Source organism: Plutella xylostella, chromosome 2, assembly GCF_932276165.1.
Source record: "Plutella xylostella chromosome 2, ilPluXylo3.1, whole genome shotgun sequence".
Taxonomy (NCBI): Eukaryota; Metazoa; Arthropoda; class Insecta; order Lepidoptera; family Plutellidae; genus Plutella; species Plutella xylostella.
Genome location: NC_063982.1, coordinates 4,949,150 through 4,972,077, shown reverse-complemented (window position 1 = coordinate 4,972,077; position 22,928 = coordinate 4,949,150). Strand labels below are relative to the sequence as shown.

The window sequence follows — 22,928 nt, the reverse complement described above, 5'->3', positions numbered from 1 at the left end:
CTCCGGACAATGACATGAAATTTTAACATAGTACTCGAAAACATTAAAGTGAAGACATGCCACTTTGTTAAACATATACTAAGTAAGTAATATTGTTTTGTAAGTGATACGAAAATATTTATTTTTATTTGAAAGTATTTTTAATATTTAATCATTAATTATAAAAAGTCGTGCCCGTGCCGATATTTATACAGGTTGTTGCAAAAAGGGTATACTAAACTAAGCCGAAACCTACGTGTGCAGCATGTTATTGATGTTATGTCTAAAACCCTGGAAATGAAATCAGAATGTAAAAATTCGCGTTTTTTTTTTTCGCGAATTAAGTATAGCCTCACTTGGGGGCAGATTTTAATATAAGAGGGACTACAGGGTGTTGTATTAAAAAAAGTATAGTTAGCCGAAAGGGCGTTACTCTGAATAAGTTTTATCCTACGTATTTTTTATATTCGTGAAAAAAAAAACGCTTCTCCATATATTTTTTTTGGTCACGTGACCTTTTAGTTAGACGACCTGTTTTATTTTGGTGTTTTAAAAGCAGAACAGTAGTTTGCAGAACTCTGCATATACAGGGTGTCCCAAAAGGTTACGTAGCTGGCAAAGGTGGTGATATGGGGTGGTCTGGGTGAGGTATAATATGTACTTAAGTATGTGTATTTTGGATATGATAGAAATAATATTTTTGTTTCTTAAAACCAAAAAAAAATAAAACCTTGTTGCGCTCTTTTGCTCACTGTAAGTACCTACAAATATTGCTGTATTAAAAAAATTGCGGTTTTGTAATAACGATTATAAAAAAAGTTATTTTCAAGTCAAGGAGTCAGTACCTAATTACAATTTCAGTCAACACCAGGTGAACTGAAAAAAAATAGATAGTTCTAATTATTCTATAATCACTTTAGATCGCAAACATTGTAACTCCACTTTTCTCGGCGAAAAGTCAATTAGTGTCAGTTGGTGTCAATTAGGGCATGCAATACCGGAATAATTTTCAATACCGGTATTGAGTTTCGGTATTACTACTTCGGGATTCCGGTACTAATACCGGTATTAGACTTTCTTGTTGTTATAAATGGCAAATATTGTGTTTAAAGGACTATAGGCCAAAATTAAACAAGAAAAGGCAATCAAATTCTGTAATTATAGATATAGATTTCTACGACAATTGAGTATTAGAGTTAAAATGATAGATTTGAAAAAAAAAAGTAACTGTCACTGTCATTTTTGATTGACGTTGACGTTTTATCATGACGTTTTGTTGTTTATTTGGGTCATTTTCATAAATTCTGTTCCGACACTTTTTGACTTTTTTTTTATTGATCGTATATAAAATGGTTAGTACGCATTAAGAGATGACCCGCTATATAATATGTCCCAGAGCATGCCACCGCCTACATAGCTAAAAAAATTGGGGTAAGTACATTATATTTATTTTAAAATAGTAATATATTATGCATTCATGTGTTTCAATTATGCTTGACTGGAATGCTTAGTAAAATTATTTTTTCATGATAAGTATTTTGTATCATCAGAATTATCAATGTCACACTTTTTTTGTCATTTGAAAATGACCCATTTGCTGGTTGGCACGTAAACAAAGTTTATGTCACCTGTCAGTTGTCAGTGTCATTTATGTTTTTTTTTTCGAGACTAAGGCAAAGGACTTAAATCAAAATTGAGCCTAATATGTGACGTCACTTCCGGTTTTAAAATAATAAACTTTAAAGTTAAAAATAACATGGAAAAAGAAATGTACATGAAAAATAAAAAAATACGGGTCCTCTAATTTTTAATAAACTTTCCGAATAGCTAATAAAAATGTAGGGTAAAAAAATGAAATGTTGTCCATTGGGATGTCAGCCCTCTAGGAAGGCGGTTACTATTTTTAAGCTAAGAGCTAGTTCTCATCCTGCTCCGACAGTGAACGAACGATCACGCATTTCGGATGCCAAACTGACTGTCCGAAAGGTCGAGACCGTACCACCACGTACTACAGAGGTAGTGGGTGCAGCAATGCACCTCTGCCTACCCCACAAGGGAGTACATTAGTACAAGGCGTGAGAGTGTATGTATGTGTGTAGATATGTAGATAAAGTCGCACTTAACCGCTTTTTTTGCAAAGCTTGTTAAATACCTTCATAGATTTAAAAAAATATGTACATTTTAGTTCTTCAATTTTTAAAAGTACTTATACTTTTGAACACCCTTTAGTGTACAGACTACCACATCTTAAAATATATATTACAAAAAATTACGGTTTTTGGTTTCAAATAATACAAATTGAGAACTTAATTTTCAACACCCTGTATATTGTGTAGCTTACCTAGCATACACAACCGTTAAAATAAAATAAAGTTAAATTATTACCCCTCAGAATATAAACAGGCTCGCGCTTTGGCATACTGTATTGACCGTATAGTTCTTATTCGGAGAATCTAATAAGTGTCATTATGTGTAATGTTTACCTTTATCTATGCATCTGTAACTCTATAGTAAAAAATGTAAACAAATCGAAAAGGCGAAATGTTTTCTAAGAATTTTCGGCTTTTCTCCATCTAAAATGTTTAGAAAATTAACTTTTCATAGCAAATGCATATGTATTATAATATTTGCAGTCATCATTTGTTGATTTAATCAGTTTTTGTGAAATATTTGATTAAAAATAAAATGGCGTGGGTATCGCTCCTAACAGGCCGCCACCAGGGCGACGACTGAAGAAATCTGAAATCTGTCACGGCGTCATCATTTTTAAACCGGAATTTATTAGTTTTTTGCAAAAAAAGTTGACTTCTGGTCCATTAAATCCAACTCTTTAAGGTAACTTTGTTAAGAATTTAATTACCTACACATACATATAAGATTCCATGAAAATGGGCCCTCTGATTTCGAGGGTTTTTTCATAATAAGTCGAAAAATGGCAAAAGACATGGTGTGTTTGCAATTTTTTTTAACATACTTATTATAATCCTGCACCAATTTCTAAGCAACTAACATGTTCAGTATACCCTCTCCTACAATATATATTTTTATCAATGTGATAGAAGCTACCGTTTTTCCAATCTAATCAAGTATATCAAGCCGACTTTAGCATTTTAGCTTTAGGGATCCCCTTAAATGACCTCATGTGCCGGGGTCCAAATTTACAACAGGATCTGCAGTGTCTCATTATCAAGTGGAGACAATACCAGTATGCATTTACTGCGGATGTTGAGAAAATGTATAGAGGAATATTGTTGCACCCCGATGATCAGCAACTACAGAGGATAGTGTGGAGAGATGATCCATCAAAACCTTTACAAGATTACCAGCTCGTGACCTTGACCTACGGGTTCAAGGTCGCCCCATATTTGGCAATGATGACCCTCAAACAACTCGCCCAAGATGAGAGAAAGAATTATCAAGGCAGCCCTGCACCAGACATCTTAGAGAATTCATTTTACATGGATGACTTAGTTCACGGGGCGCATACTACGGATGAAGCCAAACAATTAAAACAGGACATGATCAAGCTTTTAAGAGCGGGAGGATTTAATCTCAGGAAGTGGAAATCCAATGTAACCGAACTCCAAGAAAGCTCAAATGGACAACAAAACTTTGACTTCAAGCAGGCTGAGTCATCGAAAACTTTAGGAGTAGGCTGGAATCCCAAGGATGATAATTTCATATTCAGTCCAGTAAACCTGCCCGAAAGCAAACCAACAAAAAGGAATTTATTATCAGACATGTCCAGAATTTATGATCCTTTAGGATGGCTAACACCAATTACCACCAAACTTAAAATATTATTCCAAGAAACATGGAAATCAGACGCACAGTGGGACGAACAAGTGTCCGAGGAGATTGCCGCTGAATGGCAGAAAATCAAGGTTGATCTACACAATTTAGATCTATTTAAAATACCAAGATGGTTAAAAACACAAGAAAATTCCGAAGTAGAGCTCCACGGGTTTTGCGACGCAAGCATAAAAGCGTTTGCTTGTGTGGTGTATTGCAAAACAATCTACAACGGTGCAACTTATGTTATACCTATAGCAGGGAAGTCCAAGTTAGTACCTGTGAACAAACATATTACGCTTCCTCGTTTGGAACTTAGTGGCGCGATGCTACTATCAAGATTAATGGCCAAAATCAAAGAATGCTTAAACACCTTCAAAAACATCAAGATTTATGGTTGGGTCGATTCGATGGTTGTTTTAGGGTGGCTAAATGGCGAACCGAACAAGTGGAATGCTTTTGTTGCCAATCGTGTGACACAGATAACAGACACGATGCCGTCGGAATGCTGGAGATATGTCAGGTCTCAAGAGAATCCAGCAGATTGCGCCAGCCGAGGAATAACAGTCAATCAGCTTCAGGAACACACTCTCTGGTGGCGAGGTCCAGAATGGCTCCCTACATACGAGCAAAATCAAGATATTCCCATCCCCACTACAGAGCTGGAGTTGAAAAAACAAAAGCAAGTACACATCGCACAAGTAAGCGAAGGCTATGACGTTGTAGGATACCTACTCAACAAATTTAGCTCATTGGCAAAAGCAATAAGAGTGTTGGCACGGGTGCGAAAATGCCTACCGTGGAAAAAGAGCTCGGGTTTCATAACAGTAACTGATATAAACGAAGCCGAAGCAATAATCATCAAGTACGTACAAAACAAGCAATTCTCAGATGAAATTGAAGATTTAAAAAAGAAGAAAGGAGTTTCATGTAAGAGCAAACTATTCAGCTTGTGCCCAATTTTAGATGAACAAGGAATCTTAAGAGTGGGAGGCCGGCTGGAAAACGCTGAAATTGAATACGATATGAAACATCCGATAATTGTTGACAAAAACACTCGTTTTTCGGAGCTCATCATCGACCAGGCGCACCAGGACACATTTCACGGAGGAGCTCGGATGACAACTAGTTTTCTAAGACGGAAATATTGGCTTCTCGGCGGAATTCAAGCCACCAAGAAACGGCTTCGCCACTGTGTGAAATGTAAAAGGCACAACAATAACAACAACCATCAGATTATGGGAGATCTACACTCAGCTCGAACAAACCCATCAAGACCATTCTACCACACAGGAGTAGACTACACAGGCCACGTTTTTATCAAGGCAAATAAGGGCCGTGGCATCAAAACCATGAAAGGTTACGTTGCAGTCTTCATTTGCATGGTAACCAAGGCCGTGCATCTGGAACTGGTCTCGGACCTCACGTCCTCAGCCTTCCTAGCAGCCTTGCGCAGGATGGCAGCACGACGATCAGTACCTGCCCATCTGTATTCGGACAACGGCACAAACTTTCAACATGCCAACAAGGTACTACAACAAGAATATACAGAACTAAAAAACAAGATAGAACAAGAATTTGATCAAAACTTCATATCAGAAATCAGTGAAATGGGCATAACTTGGCACTTCAACGCCCCTTCATGGCCGTCTGCAGGAGGCCTTTGGGAAGCTGCTGTGAAGAGCCTAAAACACCATCTGAAACGAGTAGTTGGCGAAACAAGACTTACATTTGAAGAGTACAGCACTTTGTTAGCTCAGTTGGAGGCGTGCATGAACTCAAGACCTCTGTGCCCTCTAACAGAAGATCCAGAAGACTTGGACTTCCTAACACCTGCACATTTCCTAGCATGTGGTCCAACACTCACCATATACGAAACAGAAAGAGACCTGCGTACAAGATGGCAACTAACACAAAAGATATTTACAGATATATGGAACAGGTGGAGATCAGAATATCTTACTCAACTATCAAAGAGAAGTAAATGGAGAAAACCACAAGACAACATTAACATGAATGACGTAGTTATCATCAAGGAAGATAACTTACCGCCTGGGAAGTGGGCGTTGGGTCGCGTGGTTGACTTACATCCAGGGAGTGACGGACATGTACGAGTAGTGACGCTTAAGGGTCTGCAATAGGGAATCGAGGGTTGGCATTGTCATAGAATTATGTAGTAAATGATGCTCTACAGCCTTGAAAAAAATCACACAGGTAGTTGAAGAGTCTAGCTAGGTGCTGAATTATTCGAATTTAAGTAAATGATTATGGATAACTGTAAATTAATTTCAGAATATCAAGAAAAACCAGTCAATCACACTCCCGTATTGTAACAACTGTGTCGTAATTATAAAGAATTTTCATATGATTTTTATCATATTATAAAGTTAAAGGCTTGGACTAGGCGCTAAATACCTTGTTTTTTAATAAACACACACTTATTTTGTGTAAATTAATCCCAAACTTGAGCAATTTTTTTCCCTCAAATCTTCATACAAATATCTATGGCGGCTTTCTGTGTTATAAAATCATAAACACAAGTGACGTTTGACTCAGTTGGCCGCTGGCCTCCAAAGAAGGGTCACGTCGGTTTAGGCAGCACTGACAGCTCGCGATCTTTTCGTGTACAGATACAAAATCACTGCACATTGGTTGTCATTGCACTTTTTCAACTTTTATGACACCAACATAATTTGATTTGAAATTGAGGAAGCATAATTCTTCCAGTATATTCAATACATTAAATTAAATTAGATAGTGTGCAATATTCTCGTGATATTACAGTCTCGTAAAGGTCTGATGAGGAGCAGGAATATAGCGAATGGATCTAAGTGATGACAATACGCACGAACATTAGGTTAGGGATCAAAAATACAGTCTCTTGGTGCTGGTTGAGGTATGGTCTCGTGAGGATCTGATCAGGGCAGTAACACGGTGGTGGCTCAATTTTATTTCAAAGATGTTAATAGCTAAAAGCATCGAGTTTGGGCTATTAAGTATGTTTTTCAGAGAGAGAGAAAGAGATTTTGTTTTTCCTCTGGATGTGTTAGGTTTACTGGGTTTACTAAGTTCATTCTGTTAATGGCATCAAGTTGTTATGTGTTCATAAGTAATAATTATTTATTAACAAAATGCTGTTGATTCTCCACGAAAATGTAAAAATAAAAATAAAATAAATAAAAATAAATTCGTAACGTAAAATTGTCAATGACGGAATTTCTTCTATAGACAGTAGCCACAAAAAAAACAAACGATAGATGGCGTGATTTGAAGATAAAGATACATTTATTCGACACATAGACAGCAACAACAAAAAAAATACAGATTTAAAGAAAAGAAACACATACTTATATAAAACAACAAAGAAAAAAAAAGGATACACATCAAAATAACTGGAAAAAATATAAGCCCCAATTTACTTGTGTGGGACAGGGAGTACCATAATATTTTTTTTGGGGTACTCCCCATCTATGCGAAATATAAGCTTGATATCTTTACCCGTTTCTGAGAAAAAGGGCGGTGACAGACAGTCAGTCAGACAGACGGACAACAAAGAGATCCTATAACGGTTGCTTTTTTCTTTTGACGTTCGAAACCCTAAAATTAAGTAAAAATATTATGCTGCCAAAAAATGTACTTACAGGTATTGAAAAAGCGGTATATAAACAAATTATACCAGCAGAGGGTTCACCATTTAGCTGAATGTTACTTAGAAAACGGCCTTGAGTGGCGGTCAAGTTGGTCCCCGCCTGCGATACTTTCCATTAACATTGGGACTCGTTTTCATGTTTTTAGCGTACAGTCAGGTTTTTAGTTTTTTGTAATTGTATTTTTTTATTTGTAACTTTTTAGTTGTTTTTATTTTATGAAATTTTACGTCGGTAGGTACCTAGTTCATGATCATTTTTTATTTCAATAATTTTGGTGTTGTTATTTAAATACCTTCAATATGCATATTTTTGTAATGTGAAAATCAAGTCCTTTCATTTGATACCTTACACGGCAAAGTTGAATTATTATTTTTTCGATCATCACGTTATGTCCTCAAGAGGGCGCTATGTACATTTTAATGGAACGTCACATAGCCTATAGCCATCGCGCCATCAATACGCTTCTAACAATACCTCATACATCAAAATCTATCAAGCCGTTTAGGCTACAGGAGGGAACAAAGAAACAGACAAACATACATATATACATACATACAATCAAAAAACATTACCCTCCTCCTTCGGCAGTCGGGTAAAAAGGAGTAAGACAGGGGGTCATTCTGAACTTTTGCTCTACGAGTTTTGGAAATTAACAAAAAAAAACCTTTTTCATAGAAACTTTGTTGGACATGTGACTTTTTACCACGGAAAACGAATATTTTTTTTCGCGAATTTGCAAATCTCGTAGAACAAAAGTTGTTCAGAATGACCCCTTGAGTCATCCCCTTTTGGCTTAGTATAGCCCTTTTGCGACACTATGTATTTACTTTGCTTTGTCGTCGGGGTTCATTTGGCTGGAGGATGCCCGAAACTTATTATCTACACTTTAATACTTTTAGTTACCTTTCTACAAGTAAATACCACATTTGTTTGAGAAAGCTAATCGGGTTCCGAGTATAGAGTAAAGTGGCACCCCTATTAATTTCTACTCTTTCCTGGTGCCTACCAGTGTAAGTAAGAATTATACTTACTTACCCTAAAATCACCCAAAATGTACTTGAACATAATTGTCAATAAAGTTGGCGAGTAAAAGTTTATCGACCCACTGTGCAAACTTACATGTGTGCGTGTCACTGCGTGTGCTGTGTGAAGAGCATTGAAAACCCAAAATTGGCGCAGCACGTCACCCTGTACGGGCCCTTAAGACGAAAAACGGCCTCTTAAAACGTCCAATCGTGAAGTTAGCCGTACTTCCAATCAACAAAGAAGACAGATCCCAAACCCCATCATCATGTTCTGCATCAGAGGTACAGAATCCTAAGCCATGCATCAGTGAAGATAAGCAAGCTGAAAATAAACCAAGAGTTAAAGGATACAAGAAGCTAACGTCATTAGCCCTGACCCTGATGGTTTTCTTAATAACTCTTCCTAATATACATTGCTCTCCTACAAACATAACAAGATTTAGAGATAACCAAGGTCTCTATCTCGCGAAGCTACAAGACGTTCAAATTATCAAGGAAGATTGGAAGATCGTTGTCTATTACGACATAAATCCATATTACCAGGGCTTAAATGCATTAAATAAATACATCAACCATTTAACAAACATGTGTTCGATCATAAATAAACACTCATCATGCGACATCATATTACAACAACTACGTCACGGGTACTCGGAACTTAATTACTACAATGACAGGCTGCTGAGTCAACATACAAGCGGGTTCCCCCGAGCAGATAAGAACACGCGCTGGCGCCGCGGACTCATTGATGGTGTCGGGTATCTCGCGAACTCGCTCTTCGGCGTATTGGATCAGAGGTTCGCCGAACAGTACCAGAAGGATATTATGCTTATGTCAGATAATCAACACCACTTACTAGCATTGTGGAAGAACCAAACATCTATAATCGAGTCAGAGTACAATGTCTTAAAGAGAACAGAAGACACATTAAATAAACAGCAAAAACTCATCAATCAACAGACTTTAAATTTTGAAAAAACTATAAATAACGTGAAATTGGAACTGCAAAACACAGTCAGCGTGAATGAGTTTGCGCTTGGCGCTATTACGGCAACCAACATGCTTCAATGTTTAAAAAACATACAAGAGATGCTTTTAGACACCCTTACAGATATTTATCAAGGAGCCTTCAATTTTCACATCATAACTCCAAACCAACTAAGGAAAGAATTAAATATTATTTCGAATCAAATATCAAAGGAATTATGCTTACCCATTGACAATACCATGACTGACCTAAGAAAGATATATCACTTGTTAAAAATCAAGACCAGATTCACAGAAAGTTATGTATTTTTCGAAATCAAGGTGCCTTTAGTTCTGAGAGACTCCTACGAATTGTATAGAATTACTTCAATACCAAGGAAGGTACAAAGTTATAACATGTTAAGTATTGTGCCTACTTCCGAATATGTAGCTATAAACATACACAAGGACACATACATCGAGATGACAGAAACAGACGCAACATCATGCTTGCACAATGGAGACATTTTGTGTTGCCAACTACTGTCAAGACCCATTTATCATATTAGAGATGAATTTACCTTTTGTTCAAAGAATAAATCCTCAAATGAGTGCAATTATGTAATTGACCTTTGTAAAGACAAATGGTTACAAACAAACAGACCGAATACTCACCTATTCTTCATATGCAATCAAACAAAGGCGAGAATCATATGTTCGGATCAAGTTACCGTCGAACTGATAACAGGCGCTGGCTTACTAACAGTAGACGATAATTGTATTATAAAAACAGATGATTTTATACTACACGGGCATAAACAGCGTCTTAGCAGAGTGGATAATAAGGCTGACATTAGTCTCCCTGTATTATCGCCGATTAACAATTACATCAATATAACCGTTCCGATCATAACCCCGACCATTGACACACAAGAGTCAGACAAGGCGTTGGAGGACATACGGGACAACATACAGAAGGTGAAGGAGAGCGCGACCCTGGCGGCCGGCGTCTCCTACCACGACGTGCACCACTACGTGGCCATCTACTGCATCGTGGCAGCGGGCGCGGCGCTGGCGGCCGGGCTGGCCTGCCGCCGCGCGCGCGCCCCCGCCGGACCGACGCCCTCACCGAGGCGTCAGTGTCAGTGCATCAGCATGAAAACATTCAGTGAATGTGATAATCCGGTTGTCGATATTTCAAGTGAAATGATCAGTGATAAAGGCAATATTAGTGAAAGGCAAATCGTGCCTACAGTGAAAAATCCGGGTTGTAGTCAGTTAGATAAAGGCTCGTCGCCTATCCGTAATAAAGTAGTTTTTCCTAGAATTGAAGCAACAATTTAGAGACTTTATCATATTTAGTACTTATTTAGAAATAGATAAACTAATCTGGGAATTACTTTATATTAATTTCAAATAAGAATAGAATATATAATCGTTTGAGTTAAACTAGGAAATCAAGTAAAATATATTTTAACTTTAAAGATGTTTGTCAATCACCATGTTAGAGTAAGGTCATCAAATCACTTTCTCTCTCCTATTCCGCCCCCGGGAGCATGTACGGGCAAGGCACGCACACAGCAACAGCACATCATTTCGCCGCATCATCATTTTACACTTTAACCTAATTTCATTACTTTCAGTACGTTTGTAGACATCAATCACGTCGCGCGTCACTCATTATCATTTAGAAATAGTATCAAGTAATTATTTCTCCCAATAAACTCCGGTAAACTTATACATACAGTTTTATCATTTATCAACAATCTATCATCATCGGCTAGTACCCGAACAGTATGAGTGGCTTCCTAAATACCAAATTTCATCTAAATGTAGGTATCTAGCCATGAAAAAAGATTCAAAGACAGATCTTCGATATTAACAACCAGCAGATTAAGATAACACTACAAAACACTTGGGGTAAAAAAGACCACCATCTGATAAAAATGTCCAACCATTATTTGAATAATCATAAAAAGTATTGCCAAAACATTTTGGGCACCTGTCACAGAATTTGTCAACTATTCGGGGGGAATATGGTCAAGAGCGAAGCCATGGGATTTATTAGTCGAGTTCTGTTGCAGATATTTATATACCGTAGGTAAATATATGCATATGTAGCTACAGTACAATGTACTATATACTCAAAATTGCATTGAGATAGTGTTACGGAATACATTATATGGACTCATAACTTTCAGCATAAAAGAAAATAAGTATAAGTACCTTGAAAATATAGTGTGAACTGTAAAGTCATGTTTTTAAATAATGTCTAAAAGATTGATGGAAATCTTCACCGTCACCAAAACGGTCAACTACTAACCCAAAGAGTTTTAATCAATTTACGCCGCGCAACCCCAAAAAAAAGATAAATCCATGACAATTGCCGCTACACGGCTTACAAATGGGTCCATTTCTCCCCTCTTCTCCCCCCTTACTCGCAATTTGTCCAAAGAGCACCGAAACTTGTACCATAAAGCACCTAATTTGTGAAAAAAAGTTTTTATTTGTCTATGGAATCGTTGAAAGTTGAAACTTTGTTTAGGGTTGTAAAATGAATTGGTCTAATTTTGCGAAACCGAAATGTTTTAAATTAGAATACTTTGGACTAGGATTATTATTTAAACTCTTTATTGCATACACATAGAAACATACAAAGTAGGTACAGATAATTACAGGTTGACAGTCTATGTAAACAAAGGCGGACTTATAGCCTTAACGCGATTTCTTCCAGTCTACCTTTATATTATTATAGTAAGTTTAAGTGTTACTTTAGATAAGATTACAAATAATTATCGAAACACAGCATTACTTTCATCTCGTAATTATCTTAGTTTTAGCAGGGCCAACTATTGTATCATTAAAATTGGCACGTTTAACTCTAATTCAATGAAAATTAATAACCGATTCCTTTCAAAATATCAAAACTAGTCTAATTACGCGAGAAATTTATAACCTGCAATATAAATTAGGGCCCATCAGGCCACCATACGTAATGTGTGTATCAATCTAACACTTCACCAGGCGAGGGTTGGAACTTTTATCGCAGAATGCTAAATGGTTTTTATTTAATATTTATTGGGGTCATTACGACGACACGTCGCCATAGAGGGTTAGCTCGATGGGGTCAATTATTGTAAGTGTTTATGTTTTATTGCACTTTATTGAATTCGATCATCTGTTGTTGTTGAATGCAATATTTATAAATTTTGTTGTTATTGATTTTTGAGTAATTTGATGGCATGTTTTGACAAAGCGACTTTATAAAACGACGGTGTATTACCAAGATTTTGATAAATTGTTTCTGTATACGGTACAACAACAGAATTTAAAAAAAATATGACAATTATCCCGCGCTTATCAGCGCTGGTTCGGCAACCTATGGAAAAGTAAGCCCCTTATAAGTTTCCTGCTTTTCTTTCTGTAAACGGCCTTGGGCAGTCTAGGTGACCTATTAGCATCTGGAAGAGAGCCTGCAGGTGCCATATGGACGGGCCATAAAGTTAACGGCAATGATTGTCGGCCATAAACTGTTAACCAACATGCCGAGAGTTTGACAAATAGGGGACCAGCTGGCAGGTTAGTGTGGAGAGAGATCTTTAATAAGAAAAAAAAACAATAAAATAATAAGATTTTTTTTTTTTATATAGAGTAGACTTATTATTTTGTCTACCTCTGAGGTAACTACAGATAAATACTGGTTAAATGCTACAATACTAGCTCCAACTTCTCCAAAGTCGGTTAGATCGTTACCAGGGAAAGGTTGATCAATAATACGTCATCTCTATATTAAATTCTTGACAGATGTGTTAAAAGTCAAGCAATAATCCCTGGTTATGCTCTAACCCACTGTGACGAAAATGGCACTAAATGCAGTGTACATGATTGGCTTGTTAATCATTACCGAGAAAAGTAGGTATTAACTCCTGAGTTAAGATAAGATTGCAGTCTTTTAGAGTAATGTTGAAACAAATACATGTTTCAAATCTTTAGATAGATCACAATCGATCTTTTATATCTTATCTACCTACCTACCTATAGGTACTCAGAGATCAATTTTGAGTGATCACATGGTTGGTCCATTTTTTTATCTGAAAATTGTTATTGGAATATCATCATTTAAGTACTTAGTCAGTTCATCTGAAAAATATCTTTATTATCAATTTATCACATCGCCAATCGAATATTTTCACTTAAATTGTGAAATGTACATGTGGAAAATCACAAAATATGCGTCATAATAATACGTTTTTTATGAATTGTATAAGTCCAAATTCTTAACATAACCTCTTAGCCTATCGCACTGTTCTTCATTACGACATCTCATAACTGTAGATAATACTATTAGCATTCGCCTCTGTAATAATTTATTTTATCTTCAATATTTTTAAATAACATTTAAATTGGTTTTTCCAATTCACTCTTACTGTAAGAGCCATCTCCACACTATCCTAACATCTAATAGGGGAATGATAAAATGGCCCCGAACCCCCGTTTATACGAAATGTAGGCCTAATTACATTAAATATGTATAAGAAATTACTCATTTATGTTGCATTTTAATATTGGAGGATATGTATAGTTATTAATAGGAAGAAAATAAATTAACGAATTTAGGAAACATGTATATTTTACTTACATCAAGAAGCCTATGTCCTATCAATTGAAGAAACACTCAGGGCCTTACCACAAAAACTTAGACAGTATTTAACTGGTGTTTAGCGCTGTCAAACGCCTACAAAATCTGTCAAATTTCGTTTTAAACACTTGCTAAACAGTGTTTAAAGTTTTTTGTGGTAGCACAGTCATGCTTTGTACTCTTTCCGGGAGTGTCAGTGCAAAAAAAACTACCCGACAAAATGACAGCTCCCTTTCTAACTGAGCTCTTATTTTGAATAGCTGTACCCGCGCGCTTCGCTTCGCCTTAAAAAGTTTTCCCGTGGGAATTCCGGGATAAAAAGTAGCCTATGTTCTTTCCCAGGGTCTAGACCGTATGTATACCAAATTTCATTCAAATCCGTTTAGTAGTTTTGGCGTGAAAGAGTAACAGACAGACAGACAGACAGACAGACAGACAGACACAGTTACTTTCGCATTTATAATATTAGTTAGAATTATTTCGGTTAGAAGATTTGTGACTTTTTTCGTTGGTGTTATTATGTTGAACTTAAAACGTTTATCTTGGTTTACTATCAAGTAAACAAAATGCGGACGATAAATTTGTGTCCTGTATAATCCTGTGTTGTATAAAAAAAGGAGCTTTCGTACACTATCCTGCCTGCGATAGGATAAAATTAAGAATTATCTTTCCCGGCCGGCATTTGAACCCAAGACCGAGGACACAACAGTCAGCACTACCCCAGCTATAAACAGCGAACCCCAATTAAAATCTAAACACGGTGACAAATGTACCCCAAACAACAATTATATTTATCCCGAAACTTAATCCAGCCAATTAGCCAAAACTATTGAAGCGTTTAACTGTAATCATAATTACAAACAACCAGAAATAAAATGGGGTCAAAAACACCCCATCCATTTAACGGTTAAAAGCTCTAGCGATTTTGAACTCTATGTCTCGGGAATAAGGGCGCTCGTAGGGTAAAGTGGCGTTTGGTGGACATATGCGCAAATGTGATTAGCCGGTATTAACGACACCCCCTGAATGCGCTATTTAAATAGTTAACGCTTACAGGTTTTCTAGTAATATTGTCAAAAAATGTTTTATTTTGCTACGAAGTATCTTTTATTGCAAAAGTGGTCAGCCTAATACTATGTTCTAGAATTCTAGATACATACATTTATTCTTAAAAGTCGTTGAACATAAGTTATTAAAAATGACCTTCCAAGTTGTTTGACTTCTTACATATACCATTTGCAACACTGTACTTATGACAATTATGATTTCCAAAGAATAGGTAGAGTTTTCCCAAAAATAATGTTGTTTTATTTTACTTTTACTCATTATAAGTTTGAACAAGTAACTTGAAGTCGATTTAGGCCGAGTTTTTTGATCCGTGGTCAACTTTACCATTAGTCAAGTCACTTGTCAAACATGACAGCTGCATACGAATTTTGTTGGTTTTTAACTAATGGCAGGCATTTTTGACCAATGGTTGAGTTAACTAGGGATCAAAAAACTGGCCCTTTAATCGAAATATTTACAAAATGTCACGCATAGTTAAAGTAAACTTGTCAAATAGATAAGTTGAGTTAATTTGAAGTTAACATGTCAATTTATATCAGAATGTCAATCAATATAAGAGATACCAGCAACCAGCATGAAAAACATGCATGAGAAAATATGAATGTAAAATGGTATATCCTTAAATATTTATTTACCTAACACCAGAATGCCCTATCCAACGTCTTCTCTCCGTCCATCCAAAGGTTGTCTGCAAGAGATCTCTCTTAGCGATAAGACCGCCATTTGTTCATTTTGTTAAATTAATTTTGATTTTGTAATGTTTTTTTTCTTTTTGGTGTGCAAATAAAGATTATATTATTATTTATTATTATTATTAAAAGGTAAACGTCCACATCGGTATCGTACGAATCGCACCAAACGGATTGTCATAAATGTATGGAGAAACGGCGTTGGAAATGCCGATGAAGTGGACGCACTTGTGTGAATTTCTATACTGAATGCGATGCGTCCGTTGCGTACGGGGCCGAAAGGTGGACGCTTAGCTTAAAGGTAAATTATAGTTCTGTTAAAATGCTGACGAAAGATCGACACAGTTACAAGAATAAGGTAAATATAAGTTTTTTTTAAATTAAGAACTTTCCAAATTTCAATGCATCAACCTGCAAAACTTTTGAATCGAGCTTAATTTCACAATCACAAAGAGAATGGACATCCAAAAGCCACCCTACAGATTGACAGGTTCGCACTGCCGGTGTCAATGTTTGCACATGCACCCTACTCGTAGTCAGTGTATTTGTCAACACATGTCAGCTATTGGTGCCTGCACCCTAGGTGTAAGGTGGTAGGGTATATCGCGGTTTGTGTATGAAGGTTTCTTTAGATGGCTTTGTAACTTGATAATCAAATACGTAATGCTAGCTTTTTTCTCAAGAGCTAAGCTGATTCTGATAAAATGTGGGTTATTTATACTCGGTGAAAATCAATTTATCTGTTTATTAGATATATGCTATCACCGATAGATACACAGACATACAGAAACATTAAACTTACACCACCGTATGTAAATGATTTGATTTTGATTTTTGATTGATTATTGAAATAAATTATGATTGATAAATTATGGTTTTCCCGCGTCCCTCGTGCATATTCCACGCATTACAATAAATACGTGCGGGGAAATCCCGCGTCGTTGATGGAATCTGCATGATATTAAAAACACCCTTAAACCTCAGCATTTGCATCGCGTGTGTATCTGGTCTTCGTTACAAATCAATCTCTTACAGACAACCTTTGAATAAAGAAAAAACACTCACCAGCCAGCTCCGGAATCCGATGATACAGCATCCCAGTCCTGGCCAGCCACTCCAGCTGCATGTGATGCAGGGCGGCTCGCTCGCCCGGGTGGTGGAAAGCGGACGGCATCCCGCCGCCCACCGGCATGGGCGGGTAGCTGAACATGGGCGGCTGGAACTGTTGTGGTTGCGGTAGGAGCCCGGGCTTCGGGATTATACCTGGTGGAGGAGAAGGGGGGTAGTAATGTGAGGGTTAGCTTAAAAAAGGAAATCGAAGGTGGAGCTGTTTGGGAGCTACGCTACCATAGCGAGATATACAGATAAACATATGTACAGATACATAGACACGTTAACTTATAACGCGCCTCTTTTTCGTCGGGTTAAAAAGGGGTGACGGAAAAGACAGAAGGCATTTGATATTATTCTTCGTAGCTATCTCGTAGGCGTATGGCATTATGATAATCAAAATTCAATGTGGAGTGGGACCGAAAATACTGTTACAATTCAATAAGCACATTTAAGAAAGGGTGATTCCTTTATAGGTTGATAAACACACTTACCCGGCCTATAATTGTCGCACTCCTGACCCCCCTCGACTCCTGGTGAAATGGGGGGACTGTAGCTACCACCAGACCTGTCAGACCCAGGACTTCCACTCCTCGGCGTACTCCCACCAGACCTGGGACTATCACCTCTTTGCTCCTCATACCTCTGACCTTCATTCTCGAAACTGCGAAGTTTGTCTATGGTATTCGACTCAATCTGTGTGTCATAATTTTCGTCCGTATTCTGATATCTCGGTATGAAATTCTTCTGCTGGATGTACGCTAAGTATTTCTGCTGAGTCATTTTCTCTTGCAAGGTCGGCGACTCTTCAATTTGTTTGGATAATAGCGCGTCGATGCAAAACGACTTTTTGGTTGTCAAAACGGTTTTCTCGTCGTCGGGTCTGTTGTAGTATTTTAAATTGGTCGGGTTTTCGTTGGGGCTGTTTGATCGGCTTTCAGTTTCTTCAATGTCTAGAGGTTTGTCTGGTTCGGGGGTCTCCCGCCGGTATAGAGATTGGTGCAACACTTGGGATGACATGGTCAGTTGGTTGTGTATGGTCGTTTAGGAGTTACTCCATTCGGTGTCCTGTGAAAGAAAGTTAATGTTACTTTACAAGCGATAATTTATATAATTAAAGACAAGTGAATTTATAAAGGATGTGAATTGAATACAAAGGAATAAACCCAAATAAATAACAATTTCGACAAAGATGACGAAAAGACGCGTACATATAATGATTTTACTTTTTTGCGATTGAACCAACAATGTCATAACTGACAAATCACACTTAAAACCAAGAAAGGACCTTAGTACCTACGTGATAGGAAAAATATGAAAGTTAAAATAATAACACCCTTTTATGAACTCTTTTTGGCTTATAATACAATTTTTCCAACACCCTGTATAATGTCACTGAATAATCTAACTCGATAATAAATTCAAACGCGTGGCGAGCACGCGCCTAACCAATAACCATGATAGTGGTGGTTTATTAATTTCTCGATAATATCATTATAATAAACTGATAACAAGCCACTATGTCAATTGAGGTACTTATATAGGTACTTTTATATTGCTCAAATCAGTATTTAATTAAGATAGGTAATTTTATTCGGGCGATGTAGTTTATGGTTGATTTTTGGCACCTAAGTATTAAAGCTGTAAATGAGAATGGCCAAATCTGACCCGCTTTGCAGCCACTAACCAAACCTATTTTTATTCAGGGTGAATTAGTCCAAACATCACGTTACACGAGAATAACTATACCGGAATTAAAATTATACGCGAGTAAATATCTAGGATAAGTACATTTGCATTCTACCAAGTTATACCATGATTAAATTGAATGAACGACGAACGAAACTGTAATGCAACTAAAATAAAAATAGCTGCGTTTCAAAGCATGCAATAGAAATGACATGCCAACTTAGTTTGAATGGATTATAAAAGCATGAAATTGTTTATGTTTTAATATTTTATTCGCTGTTGTTATTCTGAGACTTTGCCTTTTAACGTACAGTGAAACTATAAAGTCCTGAAATTAAATGAGGGCACTGCTATCTCTCATGTAGCAACCCTATATAGCGAAACATAACTGACTTTGATACTTGAAATTTTGCCTGTAAACTACTTACCTATTTATGTATTTTAAAAACAACTTACCATCCACAAAAATGCTCTTATACAAGCTAGAAGGTGTTAGTATGAAGGTTAATAGTGAAACCAATAAATATTTATTTAAATAACGTTATTAAAATACACAATAAACAAGTGTATAAAAAAACTGGATCTGTTGACGAAGGGCACACATAGTAAATACATCAATTTCTCTTTTTGGACAGCCAGTTCTGTTTCTTCCAGGATTTAGAAATATTCCATATTTTGCCCTCTTTGGCACGCTGGTCCGATACAACTATAAAATAAAATAAAAAAATATTTTTGTGTTACACAATGCCCCCCAAATTCACACAATGTGAATTTAGAAAGTAAACAAAAAATATATCTTCAAGTATCAAAATGTTAAGGTTTGACTCAACTGAAACCAGATGAAACCTACAATCAGTGGTATGTAAACAATGATCGACTTGGGCTCTAAACCTAGGTTTATCGATAAATGAAGCGTTGGTACTAATAAAAAATGAATTATTACAATTTGTACAATGTTACATACCCGTCATAGATGCTGTACGAGCGTAAACATCCTCCAAATTCGACAAAATGTGTTCAGCTTCATGTTCCGCTAAACATTGTATATAAACTCGATAAATAACTTCCCTAGCTTGGCTACGAATAATTTTCTTCTTCTTCCTAATTGCAAACAAGCGTAAATAGTTGTTTTTATCTAGATTATCCTAATAATTAATAAGAAAATTGAAAAAACAGCCAACCGCCAACTTCCATAAACAATTGTTATGACTTTTATGTTTCTTTTCCAATGGTGCCAGGCTCCTGAAAATTTTAGTTCCTCAAACATTAATTTCATGAATTAATAGTTTCACTGTACTTTTGTTTATGTTTTGACAGATGTGTTTATATGTCATTATGACGGTTTTCTAATCAGCTGATGTGCCGCCGCCATTACAAAATTACTCTCGGATAAGCTCGTTACACGGTCAATTTTGGCGGTATAACATTTTATTCTTGGGATAAGCTAGTTATCTTGGTTTCAGGTTTGGTAGAATGCAAAATCTGCTTACTCGCGAGTAACTGGTACTTTACTCGTGAGTAAAAAGTTACTCGACGTTGGTCGAATCCGCCCTCAATGATATAAGTGTTCTAAATGAGGGAAAAATATTTTAAAAAATCATAACCACGTTTAAAAAAAAACTTAGTATGAGGGAAACATCTAGTCAGTACAAAGACTTGCCCTCAAATTCATAGAACGTATTGTAAATTTACAACAACGTTAAAATTCACTTTGATTCACACGACGTCAGTGAAAAGGTTTGTATGTGACAGCGTAATTTTTAAACCTATTGTAATGTGTCAAAAACTCTATGAATTTGGGGGTTGATCTTTCAGCACCTATATCTTCGTTCCCCCATGCCTCATAATAATAAAATGTACACCAGGATATACTGTAGCCATGGGCTACACATTAGTATATTTTTTATCAATGGCTGGCAATTTCAGCAATGGCGGGTCATGGCGCCATAGAGAAATGGCCATTCATCTTTATTGGTGCTTTGTGTAATTCCTGCGATTTAGTTTTATATTTTACTAGCTGTTCCCGCGCGCTTCGCTTCGCCTTAAAAAGTTTTCCTGTGGGAATTCCGGGATAAAAAGTAGCCTATGTTCATTCTCAGGGTCTACACCGTATACTAAATTTAATTCAAATCCGTCCAGTAGTTTTGGCGTGGAAGAGTAACAGACAGACAGACAGACAGACAGACAGACAGACACAGTTACTTTCGCATTTATAATATATATATATATATATATATATATATATATATATATATAGTTAGGATTAGGATTAGGATACTGAATGAAATGGGCATGAAACTGCATTCACTTAGTCACTATGGATGTATGTAACTATAATACTAGATTTAGGTATTCCTCATCTAATTTTATAACCATCATCATCATAAGCCCGTAATCATACACTGCTGGACATAGGCCTCTCCCAAGGAGCGCCACAACACTCTATCATCGGCCTTCCTCATTCAGCCACTATCGACTACTCGTCTAAGTCCGTCGGTCCAGCGGGCCTGAGGGCGTCCCACGCTACGCTTGCCAGTTCGTTTCGTAGTCTGCGCTAGAGAACTTCTTTACCCCACCGATCATCGGTTTCTCGGCACTATTTTATATTCTGAATTAATATATTGAACTATCTATGTACCTAGATTAAATACCAATTTTATATTGATTTCAAAATTAGATCAATAGATTTTTCATATCAGATTTTCAGCAGACTTTTAATATTGCGGTATCAAGTAAGTTTTTATACAAAAAATCCTATCAATTCACAAAAATCCGAGTAAGTCAACATTGGCTCAGAAAATATTTGATTGAAATTGAGTCTTTGTCTGAATTTATTGACTCTTTCAATACAAATCGTAAAAAAATATTTTTTCACTGAATTCTGTGGCGTAGTGGCATATATATTTTTTCAAAATATAATGCGTACCTACCTACCTAAGACATATACATAATACCTATATAAAAAGTGAAGCAAAATTTTTGGGTTACTGTTATTAATTTATTACAAGATGCTAGTAAATATACCACTTTGTTGTAATTTAAACATAAGGAATTTCGAATATTCAGATAATAAATCTTATACATACACAGATAGACTTAATAGGTGGCTGTTTAGTGATAGCCGCGGCCGGGAATCGAACCCTCTTCGGCACTGTCTCATATAACCAGTAACAACTTACATTCTTCTTCTTATCATCGTATATCAGTTCTGTTTCAACAAAAAAATAGCTGTGCCAATTTCTCCATAGTGGGTTAGAGCATAACCATGGATTATTGCTTGACTTTTGCCACATCTGTCAAGAATCTAATATGGAGATGACATTATAATTGATCAACCTTTCCCCGGTTATGATTTAACCGACTATTGTGAAATTGGAGCTAAGGTTGTTTGACACCGTGGCGGGAGTCGTTAGTCGCTGAATGCCGAGAGGGTGGGAAAAACGTACATATCTATAAGGAGCAGTCACTAATCATAAAATATGCAAGGAAATGATATAAAGCTGGTCGCAGTAGTTACATAGTGTAGATGGCACACTGCTAGACATAATCTTGTAAAAAAACTTAAAATCTTTCTTAAAGTGTCTTTGCAAAAGATGATAAAACCTCACGTGTTTAATTGTTTATATTCCACTCGCTATAGCGGGGAAAGCTCAGGGTTCGATTCCCGTCGTGGCGAGTATTTGTTAGCAATACACGATGCCCTAAGGTTGCACCTTTTAAGTAAGGCAATAAGTCCGCCCAGTATAAAATTGGGAATAAAACTAACTCAAAATACTTAATCTAAACTTATTAGCATTCAAAAAACTTCTAAAAAATATTTATGCCAACCTTCTCTAAACACAAAAAATCTAAATCAAGCCCACTTGTCTTCACTGCACAAAATAATCCTTTTTAAACAAACTGGCACGAAACACTTCGAAAATAAAGAACACGAAACGTCAAAGCGTCAAAACTGCGCGGGAAACTGGTTGTCAAATCCGCCCTCAACCAGCCGTAATAACCGACTGAATTATATTATAACGCGCCTAGTATCACCCATTATCAACCCATATCGTGCCGTGTGTGGACAAAACGATTGGGCGGTACTAAGCGGCCAAATTGCGAAGACCCGCGGTTCTCAACACAATAACCCCGGCTGGAATTAAAATGTTTAGTTTTTCGAAGGGCGCGGCAGGCCATGGAACTATGGTTTCAGCCTACGCTCCTCCCATTTTTGTTGTCCGTCCTTGTCTTCGGGCTAGCTGTCTCGCTCTGTTTTCGCTTGAGTTGGTACATTGTGGATTGTGATGCTGGTGCAAACCGCGGCAGGATCCTGGCTGTT

The 22,928-nt window shown here is 36.8% G+C and overlaps 1 protein-coding gene across 1 annotated transcript in view; it reads right to left on the bottom strand.

Moving 5' to 3' along the window:
• Positions 1-22,668, bottom strand: part of LOC105398584 (homeobox protein Hox-C4) — a 42,972-nt gene extending 20,304 nt beyond the window's left edge. The window contains exons 1-3 of the mRNA XM_038113396.2: positions 22,436-22,668; positions 17,413-17,986; positions 16,874-17,071 (exon numbers count right to left, since the gene is read on the bottom strand). Coding sequence (XP_037969324.2) covers positions 16,874-17,071; positions 17,413-17,938 — 724 coding nt within the window. The 5' untranslated portion in view covers positions 17,939-17,986; positions 22,436-22,668. The remainder of the gene's footprint in view (positions 1-16,873; positions 17,072-17,412; positions 17,987-22,435) is intronic.
• Positions 22,669-22,928: the final 260 nt, after the last annotated feature.